General features: G+C 37.1%; 1 protein-coding gene and 1 long non-coding RNA gene across 5 annotated transcripts in view; one reads left to right on the forward strand and one right to left on the reverse strand.

Annotated features, from left to right (window-relative positions):
• Positions 1-16987, forward strand: part of pacsin1b (protein kinase C and casein kinase substrate in neurons 1b) — a 46843-nt gene extending 29856 nt beyond the window's left edge. For 3 of the 4 annotated variants that reach the window (XM_041816400.1, XM_041816390.1, XM_041816408.1), the window contains exons 2-10: positions 573-698; positions 7398-7554; positions 7660-7895; positions 9690-9845; positions 10279-10454; positions 10542-10662; positions 11787-11911; positions 12060-12256; positions 12831-16987. In XM_041816400.1, coding sequence (XP_041672334.1) covers positions 639-698; positions 7398-7554; positions 7660-7895; positions 9690-9845; positions 10279-10454; positions 10542-10662; positions 11787-11911; positions 12060-12256; positions 12831-12940 — 1338 coding nt within the window. In that variant the 5' untranslated portion in view covers positions 573-638 and the 3' untranslated portion in view covers positions 12941-16987. Of the gene's footprint in view, positions 1-180; positions 699-7397; positions 7555-7659; positions 7896-9689; positions 9846-10278; positions 10455-10541; positions 10663-11786; positions 11912-12059; positions 12257-12830 lie in introns of those variants that run through there. The other variant, XM_041816382.1, reaches the window with a different exon arrangement.
• Positions 604-23023, reverse strand: LOC121528816. The gene is made up of 5 exons (XR_005993504.1): positions 22742-23023; positions 19818-19854; positions 19324-19385; positions 5937-5999; positions 604-691 (listed from the first exon to the last, which is right to left on the reverse strand). It is a non-coding gene; the product is annotated as an uncharacterized LOC121528816 (long non-coding RNA).
• Between the last annotated feature and the right edge of the window lie 982 nt (positions 23024-24005).

The raw sequence follows: 24005 nt of genomic DNA on the forward strand, positions 1-24005 counted from the left end.
CAAGACAAGATCTGCTTTAAAGTTAATGGTTATAATTCAGTGTGAATCATGAAATGGTATTGAATTATACTGTAAAAGCTTACTTATTTTTTATTTATCAAAACACATTTTTGTTTTTCCATACTGGTTCTTTTTTTTTTGATAACAATAGACAGTCATAGTCACATTATTCAGCTCTTAAAATATCATCTTAGTCCCTCATAATTCTGTTTGGTTCATAATCACTCATAATCCTTGTGCACCTTCTTTTTCTTGTTACATAAGAGCTTTAAAAATCATGACACATCCTTTATGTATAATATAAGCGCTTGAACAAAGGATCTGGATTAAAATGAAAATAATGTTTAGATCACCAGCTCAGAGCTAAGCATTAAACCTAAAAATGGAGGTCTGAAATAAATGCACAAACTTTATTAAAGACTCATAACTTCATTGGGTTCAGTTTGAATACACAAGACGATTATTTTAAGTGGCTATATCCTGGGACACTGCAGATACTAAGGAAAAGGCTTGCAGCTTAAAAGCATACTTTTAAATTTGTGTTTACCCTCTCTGCTTATCTTCTCTCACAGTGCATGAGGAGCATTTCTCTGCTGCAGACCCACATAGCCTGAAGCCTTCCTGCCAAATCCGGGACCATGTCTGGAGCTTACGACGAGTCGGCCAGCCAGGAGGAGACCACAGACAGCTTCTGGGAGGTGAGACAGTAAGAAGCGAGCTTAGACAGATTAAACCTTTGAGAGAAGTGACACCGCCTCGTGATGAACTCTCACTGAACCGGCCTCGTCTGGCAGGGGGGGGGGGCACAACCCGGGGCCTCGTTTATCAACTTTGTGTGGGCACAAATTCAAAATATAAGCATGAGCTGATAATTCGTCAATAATGTTTGATCCCTGAGCCAGCACTGATTGGTAATCACTTCTCATCACTCACATATTGATGGTTAATTTGATGCTATGAATCTTATGCTATTCAAGTGGGTAATAATTAAACACACTTATTATTTAGTGATTGGAACAGCCTGTGATATAGCTGCTCACTCAGTGTGACTATCAGGGATTTCTCATTAATATTTGCCAGCCCTTTTAGCTATCTGTGGAGGACACTGAAGTGACACTCTGCCTCTCTCTGTAGCACCAATGCCTCTTTACTGAGCTGATTTTTTAAGCACTCTCAGGCATTTCTTCATCATGGATGCAGCACTTATTAAAGGTGATATTTTGCAACATTTATAACCTTTAATAGTAGCTGTATACATAACATGACTCCATGTTCTTATCAGATAAGCCACTTATGGACAGTGTTAAGCAAGATACTCTCATTATGTAATATCATTACTACTTGTCATTTGAAGGTAGCAAGATACTTCACAGTACTACTGTTTGCACCACAGTAAATCGCTGATGACACTAGGTTGACATTCAGCTGTAGGATAACATTTATCATAAAATGATTGCTAAACCACACAGTTCTGGTAACAGGAAACTCTGTGGGGTTGTTTTTGCTTTTGATTTGTTGAAAACTGATAACAAATACAAAACTTGAAGTGCTGCAGGATGATGCAGTGGTTAGTGCTGCCACCTCAAAGGAAGAAGGTTCCTGTGAGGTGGCAGCGCTAAAAGACATGCTCGTTAGTTTAACTGGTGACTCTAAATTGCCTGTAGGTGTGAGTGTGAATATTTGTCTCTACATGTCAGTGCTGTTATTGACTGGCAACCAGTCCAGGGTATTTCCTGCCTCTCATCCAATGACAGCTAAGATTGGCTCCAGCAACCCCACGACCTCAAACGGAATTAGCAGTGTAGATAACAGATTGATGGATGGATGATATCTGATGTAGTTAATGTGGATTTTGTACTTAAATCTTACCTGTAGAGCACACTATTAAGACAACAAGTTACTTTCTGCCTAAAACTTATCATTCTTTTGTTAAATATGAGGCACCTTAACCATTAAGGCAGCTCTTTGGTTCAGTTATATCTAGATAAGCCTGAGCATCAGGTAAAAGGTATTGCACTGGCTGTCTTGAGCTTGTTAAAGGCACTGTCTCTGAGCACTCCTGTGACAGCAACACTTTACAGACTTTTTAACGGTGTACTGTAATGCGCTGTAAGAAACTTACATCTTCAACCCTCCAGCTTCTGTCTCCTGGTTCAACTTAATCTAACAAAATGAGGCTGTGTGTTATCTGTGTCAAGCTGTTGCTGCTTGGCGTAGCAGACAGTTGAAGTCACCCTTATTAATCTAAATCATTGGCTCACATCCTGGAAGTGCTAGATATCTCAAGGGGTGTGAAGCTCTGACAAAATTAGGTCATAAACCTAAACATATATACAAATCCATGAAAAAAAACAAAAATGTACAAACTACCAGTGCCATTACTACAGTAGTAGTTTAGCCTCTGAATCAAAGCTGCTCGAAAAAGTGAACAGTTTTCTCCTCTTGACGTTCCTTTCTATGTAATGTGGAGTTCTTAGCTGCTCTAATAGTTGTGACAAATTTAAACTTAAAAAAGGGAAAAAAGCATGCAGGGGGTACACAGTACACACTTCATGGAGCACACACTACAAACATCCACTAGATTCACTGACCGCACAAAGGACTGAGATATTCTTCAGAAGAGGGTTAAGAATATTGCTACTACTCTCTGAGTAGTTTGTTGATGACTTTTTTATATTCATCTCCAGGCGATTCATGAAATAATCTAATGTTCTTCTACTCAACAGCCAACAGAATCAAGTTAGAGCTGCATGTAATCATTACAGAGCAGCTGCATTAGAAACAGAGAAAAAATAGTGTAATGACTTTCTATTAAAGTGTTTTGCCCCTGCTACCAGTCTGAGGATTAAATGTTGCTGTTCTATGATGAAGCTAACTGGCAAACAGAATTACGTTATATTAAACAGCACTTCATTATAAATTTGAGGCGGATGGTTGAGTTTTTTCTCTATTTCTCTAAATCAGGTCCCTGTTGTAAACAAAGTCTAATAGGTAAAATGGAAAGAAATTTAAGATCAGCTGATTATGGCATGTAATATCTTTATTTCAACTATCCACAGTCAGTAGACCAGTGCACTGCTGAGATTCTGAAATATTAGGTGGCCCCTGTAAGGTAGATGTGCCCACAAATTAACTGTTGAAGATATTATTTTTAGGGATGTATAGTATTGGATTTCTGCTGATATCTGATATGTTGATTTTTGGAAATTCATTTTAGCTGATACCAGTATTATTATATGTAGTTCAGGCCTAAAACTTAGGTCCTTATAGCACACTTTAAAGTTTAGGGTAAACAAAGAACTGAAGAATTTTCCTTACAACACATTTTAAGGAATAAGGATGAAAAAAGGCTTAAGCTGATGTAGGTCTGTTGGTAGGGATGCACGATATTATCGGCAGTATATCGATATTGGCTGATAATAGCTTAAAAACTTAATTAGCAGTATCAGTCGATAATAAAATTTACGTCGATCTGTATGGCCGGTAATGTGATGTCATAATTAAGCACACGCGATGATGCCAGATGTGTGCCAACAACAAACTCAACATGTTGGCTTTGTGAGAGAAGTTTGAGTTTGAGGTGTGGGAACAAGACAGCAAAGTAGCTGTTTGTATTACTTGTAAAGTACATGTGATGCAAGGAGGATTCGACAACACATCTTTATTTTGCATCTAAAAAAACATCACCCTGATGACTACAAGGACTTTCTTAAGATAAAGAATGGCAAAACTTCGTGCCAGGGCAAACTCATCAGTAGCCTCTACTTAAGTCATCTGATAAAGCTAAAAAATACAGCAGTGACCACCCAAAGGTAAGGAGCTGATCAGGAAAATCAGTGAATTTAAAGCTCTTGATAATCAGCTTTTCAGTGTGATAGACTATACGGGCTTCTGTGGGCTAATGATGCATTTAAAGCCCCGCTATGTTGTACCTAGCAGGTGCTTATAGCCTTACCTGAACTGCAAAGCTTCATTTCCAGTCACGTAAAGAAGCTCCTTGTTAAAGCTAAACATATTAGCTTCACCACAGATATATGGACATGCAACCCAAAGATGTTACTCTAAGTTTTTCATTAGTGTATGGCTGTATTTGAAAATAAACGATACATCCTTAATTTCTGATAAAAATCAAATTTTTTGTCAGTTAAAAAAAAAAAAATAGACTACCAATATCAAAAAAAAAATATTTGTAGTACAGGATGGAAGTGGTGTTTTTAACAGTGGAAAAATGTAATTAATGTCGGTATCGGCCAAAATGAGTATTTAAATATCCGCATGTCCGATATCGGCAAAAATCTAATATCGTGCATCCCCATCTGTTGGTCCTTTTTTTACACTCCACAAATTATTTGTACATACACAGCCAATATTTACAGCCAGTTGTTTGAAAATATTTGCCAATGCTGAAAACAACCTTTTTAAGCTAATATCTGATAGCAATATCAAGACGATAAAATCATGCATATATAAATACCTATGACCAGAGACAACATCACTCTGTAGTTGTCTGTCCATTCTGAAACTGGATAGTGGCTATTTAGTACTTTTTGGATTTTTCCCAGGAGAGATTCTGATGAATTAGAGAGCATTTTACCCGCATGTCACACCTTTGGTCCACTTGTAAATATTTCTGTGCGAAAAAAGACCAAATTTAAGGGACTTCTGCAGCAATCTAACAATCTGGTCTATGGTTCAGACCAGAGCAAATGAACTATAGGTGTGAAAATGCCCGTAGATACCAGTAGTGGGCTCCAAGGAAAAAGTTAATCACCAGACTGAAATCAATACTAAATCAGGATTTTTTTTTTTTGGTCTTACAAGGGACAAAAAAAAAATTCTAAATGATACCCGAGTTGTAACGACAGCTTCATGTAAAGATGATAATCTTATGGACTAATGTGACACTTATTCTTGCCAGTATTAACCAACTAAATCAGAACACAGGGTAATGACAGCTTCATTAAGCCACAGGGTAATGCAGTAGTACTTGTTTTTTATAACTAACCAGAAATATTCAAATTCCTGTCACATGAGACCAAGAAAAACAACCAATAATCACACTTACAGAGTTAATGGGTGGTAATTCATGAGTGGTTTGCTTGTAAAATAAAGTAACTGATCAATTATCAGAATATTGACAGGTAATGACTTGCTTTTATGAATAATTGATTCAGTTTTTTTAAGCTTCAGGTTTCTGTATGCTGTAATAGGTTTCTCCCACGCTATTACATCACAGACACCCTGAGTGCAAACAGTCCCAAGTAATATGAGCAACAAGTTCCCAGAAGTGCATTCATTATGTATGAGGGCTGCTGAGTGCACGCCATGTTTACTCTGGGAAAAAGGCTGACCCATCTCAAGCTTCAGATCATATCCGCTATCATCTAACTGCATCTTTACATACAGTTTATATGATGGAAGGAGTCAGCAGATGTTTGAGATGGGAATGACGTATTGTCATTTTATCATTCAGCCTTTGTAATCAGTTTTCCTCCCAGACTCCTTTGTGTTTCATTCTCATCATGTCTTTAGGCCTGGAAGTGCATTCAGAAATCAGCTGTAGCAGCAAAGGTGTCTGTTTTCAGCCCAGAGTCACTACATCACAGCCCCTCAGTGCTGCAGTGCTGCCTGCTGATCGCTGACTCTGCGGGCTGCAGAGGGGTGGGGTGGAATACAATCATTTACACCAGAACTGCTTCATTCTGACGACATTTGAGATTTGTTGAGAGTCATTTTCAGGGTGAGGTATAGGTAAATACCAATTATACTTTAAGTAAGGATGCAGTACAATTGTCTCTGCCTAAAAGGAGAGAAATGAATGCAGTAAGCTGCCTCCTCCTCTTTCACATTTAGTCTGAGAGAGAAGCTCACAGCTCTCTGGGACACTACTGCTCCTGCATCCATAAAGAGTTGGAAATTATTCCCCATTAACTCACCCTCTGCTTTAATTGCATAACTCCTCACACACCAGCAGCCTTAGACCTCCTTCATATTCAAACCTGAAAGCATAGAAGAGAGTTTCTTATACCTGCTGCTCTCCACACATTGATTTTCCTAACAGGAACAGAGTACACAGTGGTTTTATTTACATCAAACAAACATCTTTAACTATGATGGTCAATATTGAAATTTGGCATTTTTTGTCATTAGTAAACAACAATGTTTTCCAAAAACATTTTGTGTCACTGCATTTTTTAACATCTGTTAGGGGTTTTAAATTGAGCATGTCCACATATTATAGTTGTTGCCTGAAAGACATTCAGAGTTCTAACCAAGAATTAAAGAATCACATGAACATAAAATGATAGAAAACCAGATGCATTTATGTAATAAGGCTAATATATTTCATCGACACAATGTAAATGTTATCTATTTAATAATTATGAAGCTACATCCAATAGTTAGATTAGTTATCAACACATCTGAGGAAATAATAAAGCAGATAGAGAAAACAACAGGTTAAATGCAGACCTGGGTCTTGGTAATAGTTTATGCTAAGCAATGCTTCTCACTTCCAGGCACAAATATTCTGATATAAGAGTAAAATCCACCTTTGCATTAAGACTGCACAATAAAAAATACAAGCTACATTAAACATTAAAAATGAGCACAAACAATGCATGTATAAAAATAAATAGATGGATAAGAACTGTTGCAAAAAAGACATTTTTGCAACAGGTTTAAAGTACAATACTACTGCAATATCAAAAATAGTCCTTTGCAGCTGTTTGAAGGTGTGTCTGTTTGCAAGAATGTTTTCATGGCGGAGAGGAGAGGGTGTGATGGAGGCTGCAGCTCAGAGAAAGAATACATTCCTTTGTCTGTTAGTGCAGGCTGTGGTGGTGGGATACATGCTAAGAAGTTGATGCTATCCTGAGAGCACCAGGCTGCAGCACCTCTGCACACTACCATCTTTACAACAACTCTCACAACTTTTATACAGTTGGATGAAACTCAAGCCAGCTTCTGGCCTCCCCCTCAGAGTAACTGTTGCAAGAAGAGCTTTGATTTAGTTTGTAATCGTAAGAAACCTGGCAAATAGCTAAGCTAAAACTCAAAAGACTCTTCAGTTACATTTAAGGGTATGGATGCTCACAGCATTCACAGTATATAGAATACATTCCTGTATTTTTCATATTGCAATATACATTACTGAAAGAAAAATATTGCCATGCCATTTTCATCTTGCACACAGTAATTATTTTACCTCCTATCATGTTGATTTATCATGATGCACTTGATTTTATGAGAAATAAACTGCAAATCAATACTTGACCCATATTAATAACTAGGAAAAGTCCAGAGGGTAAAAGTAATAAATAATATACAGCTGTATTAATAATGCACACATCCAATTGTATAAAGTATGGACAGTAATGCGAGACCTTGTTTTAAAGGTTGGGAACTACAAACGTACAGTGAAGCGGATCGATGATGGTCACCGGCTCTGCAATGACCTGATGAACTGCATCCAGGAGCGTGCCAAAATTGAGAAATCCTACACACAGCAGCTGACTGACTGGTCCAAGAGATGGAGGCAGATGGTGGACAAAGGTCTACAGCATTCTTTAATTATTTTATGCACTATCTATGCCTATACACAATTATTTAAGTTTTTATATAAATATATGTATTTTTTTTTCATCCTTACACCACCAGGGCCTCAGTATGGCACTGTGGAGCAAGCATGGATGGCAGTGATGACAGAGGCGGAGAAGGTGAGCGATCTTCACCAGGAAGTGAAAAACCACCTGATCAACGAGGACTTTGAGAAGGTGAAGAACTGGCAGAAAGACTCATACCACAAACAGATGATGGGAGGATTTAAGGAAACCAAAGAGGCAGAGGAGGGATTCAAGAAGGCTCAGAAACCCTGGGCCAAAAAACTAAAAGAGGTGAGAAAGTTTGTTTGGTGCAGCCAAATAGACATGTTTTAGAACAGTCCAAAGTAACTGCACTAATGAAAAAACCTACTTGATCCAAATGATTAAGCACTCATTATCGCTGTGTCCAAAATCATCACGCACTTACAGACTGTAGTGCACTTTAACAGGCATAGGGCATTTTGTAGGGCTGTCAGAGATGTCCGAGTTATATTCTCTATAATGTACTTATTGTACCTCAGAAGGAATTTTGAAAAGTATTGCAAAACAGATGGTCACTATCCCAGTAATATGCAGTATACCATCATGTATTATGGTGCAAAGCTTTAACATTATCATTACAAGATGAGAGGAGCACTGCCTGCATGAAAATAAAACACAGAAACACCAAAAAGTTAAAATTTGGAGGCATTTTTTAAGATACATTCATTTTAGTATTAGTTGTCAGTTTGGTTATACTGTTATTTATTATCGATCCCAGCTGGTGTTGCTGCATGTTTTGATTGTGTGACAACAATGGCATTATCAGCAGCATCAGCAGGCAAGACAGCAATTAGTGCCCAAAATCTTTTTCTGTTGTACTGGAAAATTGCACTACAGAGTAATCCCCATGCGATTTTGGACACATCCTCTATTGACAAGATGAGGTTTTGAAATCTTTACCTTGGAAACCAACAGAAATTGTAACTGGTGTGAAGTTTCATTGCTAAGAGCTTTAAAACACTTATATTTTAACCTCAACAGTACTCAGGATTCTGTTTCAGAAAATTAAAGTTGATGGAGAAATTTGACCAGCGCTGATATAGACATTTCATAATGAAACAAAAAACTGTCCACATGTAAAGTTAAGGCTAAAGATGTTGCCTGTAATTCAAGGGAATAAACATTTAGTGCCACATTAGATATCAGTTTTAGCTTAAGTTTGTAGCTTACACAATATAGAATTTTTGCAGATATGCCCATATTTACCAATAAATCTTAGCCAATACTGATATCAGTACTTACGTAGTTTAAACCTAAAACTCCAGTCCGTGAAAGCCACTTTAGAGTCACAGATTGAAAAAAGAAACAAACTTCAGTCCATAGAAAACAATTCAACTTTTAAGGAATGAGGATGAACAAAGAAAAAGACTTAACCTGGCGTAGGTCTGTTGGTCCTCCCTAAAACTTCACAGACATCTTCCAAAATATGGCCAGTAATTACAGCCGATGTATCTATTACAAATATTTGCAGGAATTTTCGTATCTGCCAATACAATAATGAAGTTTTAAGCTAATATCTATTGATACCGATATCATGCTGATAATATTGTGAATCCCTTCTTATTTATTAGCAATGCTTATTTTGCTTAGCTGATTAGTACCTCAGAAAAATAATTGGATTTTTACATCTTTCTTTGTAAATGCTTAAAATTCAACTTTAATTGTTTTAGATACAATATTATGTTTTGCTCAAAGAGAGATAAGCTGATTGGTTGAACGCAGCTTTGAAACATTGCTGAAATTACATCTTTATGACACTAAACTGTTCATATTTGTTTTGGGAGATTTTGGTATTACAGAAAAACCAATTTGATATCATAAACTAGGCCTTTTGGAAATTTTAATGGGCACTTGATGGCATTTTATTGTGAATAATTAATCAGTCAATTTTATTATTTATGAAACTTACCATTTGTCACAGCCTTACTGCATTTCGTGGCAAGTTTAAAACCAGCAATGAAATCCATGCATATTTATGATGTGTGCAGATTTAACCCAATACGCACTAAGGTTTTAACAACCTTATTTCATTTGTCCTTTTAGCTCGAAGCTGCAAAGAAGTCCTTCCACATGGCCTGTAAAGAGGAGAGGCTGGCGTCCACTAGAGAGGCCAACAGTAAGGGAGAGGCGTCTGTGACGGCCGACCAGCAGAAGAAACTCCATGACAAGGTGGATAAGTGCAAACAGGACTCAGAGAAGGTGAGAACATCTCTAACCGGCCTGCGGCATAATCATTATGCAAAAGATGTTTCCACTGCAAAGCCAAAAGCAAATCGATTCATGGTCTATTTTAGAGACAGCTTCCTTTCTGCCAAGAACCACAAAGGCATCGTAGCTGTAGTCAGTGAGGCACTGTTAATGTGGGAGTGAATACTACACCTCCCCCTCTGTGCTTCAGAGGACTCCGCTCTTTATGGACTGCCTTGACCTTCACACTCTTAGACTATGAACTGTTATGTGTTTAAAAACACACCTATCTTATTCTCCAAGGTTAAAAGGATTGACATTTGACCACAGAAGTAAAAACTAGGAAAACAAATAAATGTAATTATAGCACCTGTCATCCATGCTCTACTGAGATATAAAGGTATATTTCAGGCTCTAAAATTTTTTTGTGTGTGTTTAAACCCAGGCGAAGGAGAAGTATGAGAAGGCTCTGGATGAGCTGAGTAAATGCACGCCTCAGTACATGGAAAACATGGAGGTGGTGTTCGATCAGTGCCAGCAGTTTGAGGAGAAGAGGCTGAACTTCCTGAGGGAGGTGCTGCTGGATGTCAAACGCCACCTCAACCTCACAGAAGACCAAAGGTTTGAGATTATTATCAGAGCTAAAAAAGATAAAAAAGAATATAAGCTGATATTCACACTCACATTAAATCTTTGCTGTCTTTACAGTTATGCTACAGTGTACAGAGACCTTGAACGCACCATCACATCAGCCAGCGCACAGGAAGATCTGAAGTGGTTCAGCAACACCTACGGACCTGGCATGCATATGAACTGGCCACAGTTTGAGGTACAGAGATACAAAAACAAGCCATAATGTCATAACCATTCTGCTATTAATAAAGTCCAATCATTAAAGGATTAAATGCAATGTTAGGTAAACACTGACATTCTTGCAGTAAAACATTTGAGGACTGATATTGCTCATGTTCTGCGTGTGTGCTAATGCATGATGCTAGCATGACCATTAGACTGAAAAAAGCTGGCCTAGCTCAGTCCAAAGGTAAAAATACAAGCTCATTCATATATGAGAAAGAAATAATGTAGTATTTGTCTTGTTCAGAGTTTGGTTTTCTGTTCTCTTAGAGTTTTACTAAAGCCAGGCGTACACTGTGCAATTTCAAATCGACTCCAACAGTCGTGGTGAAATGTCAGCTCACACTGGATCATACATGAGCACTGTGCACAATTTATGTGCGCAATGTAAGTCTCATACACAGAGGTTAGAAGTCAGATCAGTTGTCTTATTTTGACACTACTAATAGCTACATACATCGACAAACAGCTCTCCCCAATTCTTTCTCTCACACAAAAACAGCATCAGGGGCAAACACAACTAGCAACTAAATAATAAACATTCTGTGTCAGGTGGATGCAGTTTACAAAGGAAAAGAGGCTCCAAAGTTGAGAAAATCTGCTCACAGTGGGACTGGGTACAGTTGTATGAATGAAGTGGGTAACTCTAGCACAACTTCACCAACTTCCAAGGTGCATGGAGGATGAAGAGAGTCTTGAAGAGAAACAGAAATCTCCAGCAACACTTGTAGTTTAGAGAACAACTTTGTTAGACCGACGCGTTTCAGCATGTAGCCTTAGTTGGTTTCTAAACTACAAGTGTTGCTGGAGATTTTTACAGTTGTATGACTTAAATATCAAACATGCTAACAATCCATCCGACCAATCAGGAGCAGCAGGTTGGGCTGTAGTTGGCCATCTCATCCCTTTGTTCACTGCAAGACAGGCAACGCATGAGACTCCCAAGTGAGGTGTACGACTCAAAATTTGTCTCTGAATCATCTAAAAATCACACAGTGTCAGCCCGGCTTAAGTTAGACACAATGCTTGGATTGAAACAATAGTCACTGTGCAGGACAATCAAATCAAACCTAAGGATGTTTGTCTTTTGCTTTTCAGGAATACAACCCAGACCTTACTCATAAGATCTCTAGCAAAGAAAAGTCAAAGAAAAGCAGTGATGGGGTCATGCTGACAAATGTCACATCAGCAGTAGATCATGCTCAAGCTGTAGAACGAGGAAGGTAAGATTAAATATTCAGGTCTAAAATATTTTTTATGTTATTAGATTTATGTTATTCTTCTTTTTTCCCAAAATGCCCAGAAAAAAACATAAAGGCATTACTCTACAAAGACTGAAATTAATTTTCTGTATAAATATTTATTATTCAGTGTGAGCAGCTATGATAAGAACCAGGCGTACACAGGCTCCTCAGAGTGGTCAGACGAGGACAAAACAGGCCCAAACTCAGCGGGAGACACTAATGGAGGGGTGAATCCTTTTGACGAAGATGAGGTCAAAGGAGTGAGGGTGAGAGCGCTGTATGACTACGAAGGCCAGGAGCAGGACGAGCTCACCTTCAGAGCAGGTGTGTGTGATGCTCAGTGACTTTTACCACACATGTAAGGGGTATTTTGATAAACAGAAAAGTATTAGCCCTAGAGGCTCACTGGTAGAGCCCTATTGAATCTGCAAAACTGCCTCCCCCGTTCCTGAATTTCTAGTCTCTCTGCAGCTTTAAAATTTAAAAATATTGATAAATTCTATAAATAAATGAAAACATGATTTGATATGCTACAAATATTTTAAGAAAAAGGGCATACATTAATGGAAAAATGTTACACTAAATCATTTATTCTATTAATTTTAATATTTTGGTACTTTCACTGGCAATTTTAATTTAAAGATTTATGTATGTTTTGTCCATACTGCCCACCAAGAACAGAATAAAACTTTTTTTCTGCTTATATCACAGCTGCTGTTTTATTGATAACTATGCTTACATGGAGCTTAGGGTTTGACACTAAAAGCATTGTTTTTACACAGCACTTCTTTCTTACTGATGTTTAAAGGATCTGTGCTTATTTCACTGTAAAAAGTGACACAAATGTTTCACATCACCTCCTGATTTCGTGTGTTTCTATGTCCTCTCATTCATAAAGGGGATGAGCTGACAAAGCTGGCGGATGAGGATGAGCAGGGCTGGTGTCAAGGTCGCCTAGACAACGGCCAGCTGGGTCTTTACCCGGCCAATTATGTGGAGCCGATTTAACTAGACCAGCTGAGGACGCTTTTTCTCTTCAGAGGGAAAACCAAGACTGAACCGTCCAGTCACATTACTGCACATTGCCAGAGACTTGAAAGCAAAGCTTCTTCTTCCTGTCGGGCACAGTGAGTGCTCTTCATCTCAGCACTCATCACAGAGACTCGAGACTTTACAAAACAAGATCGAATCAGCACCACATCATCCGCAAACACTGAAACTGAAGCAAAATATTTTATTCTGTTTGTGTGTAGCTGTGTTTGATTTTCAGATGTGACGCTAACATGCCATTCAACATGTTTTCTCATCTTAATATTGGTACGGAATTATCAGTTGTGCCTGGATAGCCTGACTGAGCTATGCATTGTGCATTTCATGTATATATTTGATCCTTTTTTACAGTCTGGATGCTTGTACAGTTTTTTCCTCATCAAGTACAGTGTTTTCTTTGTGAAATATTTACATGTTTAGCTGAAAAGGAGTAGTTCAGTATTCTCTGTAATTGTGCTTGTTCGCTTTCAAAGAATGAAGAGCAAGGAGTTTTATTTATAAGTTAAATGCAAAATCTCTCACAAGCTGTTTTAAGTACAACTGATATGATACTTGGATCAGGTTATCCTGGGTTAACAGAAAAAAACTGTCATAAAGGAGAAAGGCTGGCCTTAAAGACCAAAAACAATCAAGAGAGAAGAAGTGATGGACATGTAATATGATGAGGCAAGTCACTGTTAGAAAGTGAACAGAAGTTAGTAACTGTATTATTCTCCACTTAAGATATATTCACAAGTTTTTTTTAATCAAGTTAGGGTACTTTAATTCAAAAAAAGTAACTTTTGATATAAAACAGAATCACAGCCTGAACCTTATGGAGCTTATTTTGTCTTTATTCTTCGCGAGTCAGTGAACAAGCACATTTTCAGCTGATGAAATATGTCTTCGCTGCATTTTTCTTCTTTACTTCCCAGCATGTCACACCACAACCTAGTTTCACAGCAGTTTATAAGAAAGTCACAAAATATATCATCTGTAGATTTGTTTACATAGACATTAATTCACTGAATTTATGTCAGACAGCAAGGTCTTCAAAACGTCGTGAAGTTTATTGTCTCCCTGCAACTAAACAGATGGAGTTAATATTTATTTTAACTTAAGTTCGGGAGCAAGGCCACACCAAAATCACACCCTCAATCACCTGACAAGCCTACTTAAACACACCAACCCACATCACGCTGTCTGTCTGAGAGTCTACAACCCACCCTCCCCCCCTTCTCTAACTCATTAATCTCCTCCTTCATCCATTTGCTTTACCCAAGACTCATCTAATTCTAGTCACAGTCTGGGTTGAGTCCAGCTCGGGTAGAATGATGCCTGAGATGGAACCCCCATCCTGAGTCTCCTTCTGCCAAGCCTTCATGCATCTCACAGACTAGACTAAAACTACCTACCCATATCCCTCATCTTCATCATGACAGACAACAGTCTCGCTGCACATTCTTATCAATCTCGATCAAACCTTTAAATGCATTCTGTTGTGGTGTGGTCCTTGCTAGTCAACTAGTATTAAGTCTAATTGTAAAATGGGACGTGGTGTTTGATTTGCAGTCAGGGACAATGGATTGATCTAACAAACTTAAGATTCTAAATTGGTCTGCACTACCAATGGAGACCATCACCTTTAATTGATATTAATACTCTTATTCTGGAAATCAGTTCCAGAGGATTGGGCCCCTGTGACCCTAAGCAGGGTAGGAAGCAAAAATTATGGATAGTACCTTCATTGATAGGCCTGAACAATCCAAGTCCTTATTGTTACTTTTCTGTTATTATTTAAAAAGGTCTTTAAAAATCTAACCACTGCTGCTTTGAGTAAAAGAGAAGGACTGACCAGCAGCAGTGTCCCTAAGGTGATAACCTTCCAAAGCTGATGGATTGGCCAGATTTCATATCTGTCAACAGGCAGATCCATCTTGCAAAGCTTCAAGCTGAAACTTTTGTGTCTGTTCTGAAAAATGAACAGACCAATCAGCCTCGTTTGAGAAGAGCCAACTACAGGTAGTAGCTATGGGCGGGATTTAGTTGTATTGAAAGTCAGTAAACAATGGCAGCCACCAGTGAACAGTTTGCTTGGATGAACTACAGTGGCAGTTTTACAAGAACTGGACAACATTTCTTTATTAAAGAAGTGCAAAGAACTGCACTGAAAGCTTCGATAGGGGGAAAAGATGTTTTTTTCTTTTCTCCCAACTGGCTTTGGCATGAGCTTGATTCACCCAGTGGGTCCACCCTTAGTAAACAATGACAACAGAGAATCATCAGTGATTTGGTTTAAATGACATGACTTGACCATTGATGCAAGGCCACATTTCAGGACTAACAAAACATAGCAATACTGACAAACTCAATTGTTGGATGGATCTGAAAATGCAAAACCAGGCTTTTGAGCAGCATTTTAATCCCCATTCCTGGTCGGTACTGTAAGTATAACTTGTCGCTGAAAAACCAGTAGACTGGTATCTAAACAACAAAAGGACTGGATATTTTGATAAGTTGGCAATTATGATTCCAACACAACATGCAGACAACAAGACACAAACCACTTTCATGATGCAGGAACAATTGTAACTGCATTAGAGTATATTGAAATGTATACTGTCTGGTGATGATGTGCACAAACATAAGTCTGTGGGTTATATTTCTGTGACCGTTTTATAAACTGCCACGACACTGGGATGTACTGCATTAGCATTTGAAACACGATCTCAGCTGAGCTTCTCTTTGAAATGGAAATTCGTACTCAACCAAAACAGTGTAAAGATTGTTTACATTACCTCCACTGTCCAACCTGCCTCTAACAAGGTGCCTGTTCATCTATAACCTTCTCCCTCTGTTTTAATCTATGTGTGCAGACTATGTGTGCAGACACCATGAACAAAACCTGCCTTTATGTGGAGATAAGCTTCATTTCACAACCACTGTTTTATTTATTTAAATTCTTAACGTTTCTGCTCTTAGTGAGACTTGTTTACTACAAGTGAATGTCAGTGACTCGGCATTATCAGCTTCCAGCTCTTATCTCTGTGATTATGTGCATGCTGATGCTCCCACACTGTTTACTGCTCTGATCTGAACAGATCCAGTGTATGTCCTAAATTTACCAAATTACTGACAGTTTCTCTTTGAAATTAAAATATTGTTGTATTTATTTGTAACCAAGACATTCATGATTGGTCAGTTTTTAAATATGTTAAATATGTTTATTTTAATTATTAAGAGAAAGCTTACAGGCGCATGTAGCAGTGCAGTTTATGTTAAATGAGACTGGTTCGTTACCCCTGACAACCTCAGGTGTTGGTGAAAACCACACCGATTGTTGATGAAGAAGGCGGGTGTTCTCTTACTGACACAGACAGAGAAAGCTGCAACGAGCGCTGCACAAGAAAGCAGAAAGAGGATCTGTCTCTGAAATATTAATGAGATTGTTGCCTTTTTTCTGCAGCAAGAACAAAAGCTCATTTTTAAATCCAGAAGGAAAATGTCACTGTTTATGCTTCTGTATGCTTTTTAACTGTTGCTCCTTGTAAACACTGGAATCAGAAGGGTTAAATAAATATTGCCTTATAAAATCAATCACCCTGATGCTCCAAAGAGACTCAACGTTTAACTAAAGAGAGCCCGCTTCTGCAGAATTTACCACCGGCTTATCCAGCTCAGTTTACACTGACATGACATACTCCCTTTGTTTGACTGAAGGTGGTATGGATTTAAAGACTCATAATTTAAACTGTATTCAAGGCAGAAATGGGATTGTTCAAAAGTGTAATATGCTAGAACCACTGTGAAAACTGCAGTCAAACACTGAAGGACTTTAAATCATATTTAAAAAAGAATTCACATGCTTTTTTCCTTTTCTGTGTCTTGCTCATGCTGCAAACTTTGATCTACAATGCTGAAGAAAACTTTGTAGAAGACTTGAGGGCTTTCTCTCTTTTCTTTTTAGCATAGTGCTGTTCTTTCAAAACTGTAGTGCCTGTTCACCTGCATAAGCAAAAATAAAAGATGTCATCAGAAAACTTTGGGTTCAACTGTGACTCTGTGAGCCCGAGACAGCACTTCATAAATATTCTGTTGGTCAAACTGCAGTAACTCACCTATTTAGTCTGACACTCTTAAGTCTAACCTGAGTGTATTTTTCTTGAATAAAGTTTTATAACTCTTTCACAGTGTTTTTAAAATTTTATACAAAAGAAAAGTCATCTTAAAGTGTGTGCTGAACATCCGTGATATCTAAATATCTAAATTCAGTTAAATGCTTTGGCACCCTCATGTAAAAACTGAATTTCCTTGAGTGTTAAAAAAATATCAATTTTTTTAACTGGCACAGTAGCAGCAATTTCATTAGTCAAAATAGCATTAAATCACAAAATCAATTATATTTAATAATAAAAAAAAACTATCACACCACAGTGTGGAAGCCCAAAGGGCACATATACATTTATTTTACTCTGTTCTACCTTGAGAAGGTAATTTCAGTCATCCTCTAAAGAAATTAACTTATTCAGGTTATATACAGATACATTTAAAAATTTAAGACCTTTTCTCAGACCCTTTTCAAAGAATTTTAAAACTCTATCACATCTTCAATTTCTAACCCATTACATTGACAACACAGTTGTGCTGATAAGACAGGAATGTGTCAACAAATAAAAGAAAGCCCAGTATTGCAGCATGCAAATTAGACTTTTTTTTTTTTTTAGACTTTTTAGACTAGACTATGTGAAAAAAACTGATACTGCAAAGTAGGTGTCAATGGAAGGTCTTTTTTTTTAAACTTAAGCCCCCAAAAGTAGTTGTACCACAATCTAGAAGAATCTATTTGCACATTTTGTACCGCAGTTAAAGCTAAAATGTAGAACAGCTTGCATTTCTGTTTTAAGAACAAAAATACAAGGTATAACCACCCTTTTCAAGATACTTATAATACTCTTTTCTGATTTTAAAGCATTTTAAAGCCCACAACCTCTTTAGATTACTCTAAATATATATATATATATATATATATATATATATATATATATAAAACATTAAAGACCTTATTGTGTTTTAGACTTTAAAACTTTTTAAAAGTCTTCATTTTGGCTAACTAGATTGATCAACCTTTAATTCTCTTTAAGACTCTGCAGACACCCTGTCATTATCACTGTAAAACCAGCCTTCTTATTTTGAAATTATATAAATAATTTGAGATCTTGTGGGAGAAAAAATGGAAAATGCTCGCTAGCACCAGAAATCAAAGTAAAATCAACCGAATGAAGTCCATGTAAGGCTCCAATAACAAAGCAAACTTTTTTCAGATAACAGAACGGATAATAGAAAAATTAAAGACTTAATAGCCATTAAGTAATATCAAAGGATTAACTTTGTTTTTTTAAACAAAAACTAATAACATTCTCCAAAAATATCCCATCATGAAAATGTAGGTGCTCTGTTTTCTGAATTTACCATGTACAAGACTGAAATTCAAGATGCATCCAAAAGCTCTAGATATAACTTTTTTGGACGGATAAATTTGTGAGACAGTTTAGGAAGTCTGCATCAAAGGTAGCTTTAGTATCAATCTGAACACATTTTTATAGTTCTATCCCCTACGATCAAGCCCATTAAAGACTTGAATGCTGGTGTAGGCTACAGCTCCCATCTGATGAGTCCTCCAGGGTTTAACATTTAAAATCAATAACTTCAACTGCCACAAGAGGTCAGTAGTCGCCAGATTCACCTCTTTGTCAGCCTCTGAAATGATGTGTCACATAAATCATCATGTTACATGTCAGAGTTCAACAAAGAACCACAATCCTTCAATGTCAACCAGTTCAGTCATCACACCTGCTGCCAGTTAATGGATCTGATGCCAACATAAACCCCACAATGCCAAAGGACTCAGAGTCTTTAATAGCCATCAATTACCAGGGTTTCTTGGTCGCATAGTTGACTGATAGATAAAGAGAACCTGGACATGATATGTTTCATCTTTAAAGAAGATTCTAAATTAGATTAAAGATGGTGAAGATACTTTATTCAAATGTGTTATATCCTACTGGTTATTTTTCTAGCGCAGACCTCAACAGACAATAATGAAACTTTGCCACAAAAAAGCAGGACTTTCCACTGCTACAAAGCACTTGTTTACTTTTTATGTATATTTGGTGATTAGCATTTAAGACTGAATGATTTGGTATTTTAATTTAATGAGTGGACATGTCAACAAGGGGTTAAGTCAGATGAGACTGTGGTTGCCGTAGCTACAACAAATGCAGAAAACCTTAGTGTCCTTTAAAATGCCTCTTTTGTTTAGAATTTAAAATAGATAACTGTATTTTGACCAAGAGGGCTCTAACCTTTGCATCTGTTGTGGCCTGCTGCAATTTTCTAATCGCAGAAGTTGCAATATTTCTTTAATCTGAAATTGGAGACAAAATACCAGTTAAAAACTTTTTTTTTTTTTGCAGCAGAGATGTTATGCATTACATATGCAATTATTCAAGAAATAGTCCACAAAATAATCCTACTTTCTTCATTTTTGTACATTTTCTGATTAAATATGCAGATGACATACAAAATATCATTCACTTCAGTACAATAATTCATATCCAATTTGCAATTCGAGTCAATATCATCAAAATTAGATATGTTTTGGATATGTTATAATACATAATGCTTTTTTGCTCGTGTTTGCTGGAAAAAACAGAAGATGAGGAACTTAAGGAATTATCACATATTAAATCGCAAAAAATCTCAATTCGATTATTTTCCCAAATCGTTCAGCCCTATGATGTTATTATTACATGCAAACACATTTTTAAGCTGTATTTTCCAAAGATAAGATCCTTACCCCAGGTGGCCAGGACGTCCTAGTGGGGTCTTGGAAACTGGAGAAGATGGGGGTGGGATTGGAATGAAATTAAAACATCTTGTAACTTTCATTGGGACAGTATTTTAATATGATGGTATTAATATCTATTTATCAAAAAACTTATGGAATACTCTAAACTGAACAGACCCCATGAGTGACACTGAAACATTGGAAAGTTGCTCTGCCCCTGGTGATAAAAACTCAGACAAAAGGAGATTCAAACAAGGCTAAAATGTTAAAATGTTAAATGTTCCTTCATTATCATAGATCAAAAAAGGAGGATGGAGACATACTAAAGATAATTTAATTAGTTAAGTAAACTACCTTGTCTTATTTTCCAGGCTTTTGAGACAAAACTAGCAAGATTAACCACATCAAAATTAAACAGCCATTCTAAATTTGCTCATCAGATAACTGCAGAATTTCACGGCTTTGCAACTCATTTCATGAAGCAATATTTCTCTTAGGTCATCATAATTGGTACAGTGCAGAGTCTGTTTTCTATGGGGAGATTGTTTAATCGACCAATCTCTGGCCTGAGGAAGAATACCAGATCTTAATAGTGCAACCAAGGATCTTTGGCTTCTAGAGATGTAAGGTGTATTTCAGGCAGACAGAACATTTTCATGCCATTTTCCTTCAAACTTAATCAAGAGTTTCTCTCTTTTCTACCCCATGGAGAAGTATTTGCTTTACTCCATAAGAATACTTTTGTTTGTTCTGTCCTCAAAATATTGATTAATCGATTCAACAATCCGATCATTTAACATTTTCATTGAATAATACCTGGTTCCCAATCCGTATCGTCCTGTATAGCTGGGATCAGAGCAAATCAGTGAACTCTAAGGAAGCATCATCGCTCTGTTCTGTACATCTTTATTGTCTTCAAACCCCACACCCTTGCAGCATAATTCAACATTACTCTGATTTATTTCCAATCTCCATTTGTAACACCAGGATCTAACTAACAGAATGTGTTTAAATAAATGAAAGTCTTTATAGTGCATTAATATGAGTGCATTTATTACACAGTTTCACTGATTAGGTAAGTTCGAAGAAAATCAATGTTGTGACTAAATGTCCCAACAAAAATGAAGAACATTTTATTGATTGTTTGAGTTATATCAACAAAATCTAGACTGAATGACAAGAATTTGAGTAAAACTAAAAGGTATTTTAATCAAATGTCTAAGACTGGCAAAACTTAAAATAGCTACCAAAATTAACACTGGTACCTCCTCACAAAATATTTAAATCTTTAAAAAACGATAACCAATACAAACTATAAGACACTATTTACCAAAAGACATGGAAAACAGTGGTTAAATACCAAGATTATGAACCATTACTATTTTTAAACAGCCTAAGAAAAGGCTGCATGTTCAGTTTCTGATATTTGCATCCCATACAATGGATCCAAAAATGGTGCAAGAGGGTACCCAAACTCAATGCTACTGCATTATGGGAACCCTTGGCAAAATTAAGGAAACCCTGTTTTGGTGTATCATTAACATAAACACTACTTATTGTCAGGCCTGCCCACAGAAATGACTGGGCAGAGAATGGGCCCTCCCCAGTTGTGATTTATTGATGACGTCTATGCGTGTGTGTTGGATCAGTAGCATTGGTGTTAGCGTCCTGGCTAACAGTTACCTCATTTTGGAGCTTTGTTTTCATTTTTTCTGCTTTTTGCCAATTTGTCACAACTTTTGGAACTTTTTTGCCACATTGAACCATTTTTGCCCTTTTTTGTTTTTTTTTTATGCCAATTTTGTACCATTTTGCTACTTCTCTTCTTTAGCCTTCCCCCCCTTTTTTCCCACTATTTTGCCATTTCTAACATATTTTGCATGCTTTTTGCCCATTTTGCCACATTTTTTAAAATGGCTTTCAACTCATTTTCTTCATTGTTTGGCAACTTTTGCCCAATTTGCCTCTTCTTTTTGTGGCCGTGGCTTAGTAGGTTGAGTCGGTCATCTCGTAATCAGAAGATTGTGGGTTTCGATCTCCAGCTCCGGCAGTCACATGTCGGTGTGTCCATGGGCAAGACACTTAACCACAATTTTCTCCCACTGCTGTGTCAGTGGTGTGCAAATAGGAATGGAAGTGTATGAATGAGATTAGCTGATACTGATGGCCGCTTCTCCATAGCAACCTCTGCCATCAGTGAATGAATGTGTGAGTGAATGGGTGTGAATGGGTAGGTGTGACCGTGACCTACAGTATAAAATCACTTTGAGTAGTCGGATAACTAGAAAAGCGCTATACAAGCTGAAGTCAATTTAGCATTTACTTTTAATTCATTTTTGTCTCTTTTTACAATTATTCACTTCTAAATTCACTTCTTATCATTACCAATAAAAAGCAAATTCTGTTTTAAGGTGTATGCATTTTTTAAGATGGCTATATTGTACCAAAGCATAAATAAATAAAACATTTTTTGTTGCTTTGGTAAGAGGTTATTATTCAGTTTAGAAATAAAATAGGTTTATCACAGATTTACCCAACAATGGACCATGATTTTGCTGACATCCATGGACCCAAGTTTGGCTGGGACCCAAAAAGGCCTTGCTTATTGTGCAACCCAATCATCACTCATCCCTTGCAAATATCTTCAAAATAAACACTCCCTTAACCAAAAGAAAACACCAACAGATAGAAATAAAACAATTAAAATCAAAGACCCCTTCAAAAATAACCTTGAATTTCCAATTACTTAATTTTTGGACAAAAAGGACAGTAGTCCCGCTTGGGACCTAACCTTATCTTCATATTATGTCGCCACGGTAACAGTATTACGTAACTCCAGGTCGCAAGTGGCTGGTACTAACTTAGTATGAAGATATGGTGGCAATTAGCTCAAAGCAGAGGCAACAAACTGTCAAATAAAAATGATAACTTACGGTATTATCGAAGCTTTCGCGTATGTGTTTGCTTGTCCTTTTTTATTCCGTCTTTTGAATATAAATTACCTCCTTGTTCCCATCCTTGATGATAGAAGTAGACGTTGGTGGTCGTTGTTTTTGGCCGTCACACCCGCAACTTCTCGTCGTTTGCATCGAAAAACTACTGCAAAACAATTCATATCCCAAGTGTTCAGCTTTACTACACTTAAACACACAGAAGTAAAGTATTTTTGCGGCAGTTTCGGCATTTGTATTGACTTTTGGCTTTTTACGTGTCCGAAAAAGTATGGCGTTGTCCTAAGTATGTGGTTTAAAATATCTCAGATTTAACGGTCATACGTCGCATCACTAAAACGTCATCACGTAAATGAGTAATAGATACTAATGATTTCCCCTCATGTAAACACAAACAAGTGCAATGCATTTATTCATCTTTTATGTATTACTTTTAGCATTAATCAAGTTAAATATTATTAGGGGTTGTCCTATTGTAAAATGTGGGTCATTAAAGTTTCACTTAGAGCAGCTGTGTCAAATTTAAACGGTTACCAGCTGTGTGAAAGGGGTTAGGGCCCATTAATAATTTCTGCCTAGAGTACAGAAAAAGTGTTTAAACCGCTGTAAATCCCTGTAGGTTTACACATTTGTCAGTGTATTATCCCATCACCATGGTGCAGATCATACAGTTATCACACAGTCACATCCTTTCAGCAGAGGGTTGACATGTTAACTCCGCTTGATCCTTTTAATTCCTGTATGAAAAGCTGCACAATATATTCAGGGATAAATTTAACTTCCACTTGTGAACTGAAAAGCATGCCTACCTGCAAGATTTAACTGCTCATTATTGCTTAGGGCCACCTTTTCTTGGCAGATATCCCCTGGCTCTCCTCACAAAAAGAACAATTATGACAAATTTCAGAAACCAGTCGAACTGCTGTCGGTAAGAAGAAAAGATAAAATGCCAACATAGATTCAAGATCAAAAAAGAACACCATAAAATTTAATAACATAATAACAAGTGAGCCTCCCAACAACTGTTAATGGGTGTAGCCTGCTTTTTAAAAACACATTTAACGGAATTTACAAAGCGCGTATTAGCCAGGAAACAAAACAGATGCACAGACGCACAGGCTTAGAGAGTTTATGAAGCCTTGTTAGAAGCTTGGGAATCCTCTGTTGTTCAGGCAGATATTCAGGCAAACTGAATATGAATATTGGAGGCATTTTCACTAGAGTATTGAAAATATTCTTTCAAATA

This window comes from Cheilinus undulatus, linkage group 3, assembly GCF_018320785.1.
Source record: "Cheilinus undulatus linkage group 3, ASM1832078v1, whole genome shotgun sequence".
NCBI lineage: Eukaryota > Metazoa > Chordata > Actinopteri > Labriformes > Labridae > Cheilinus > Cheilinus undulatus.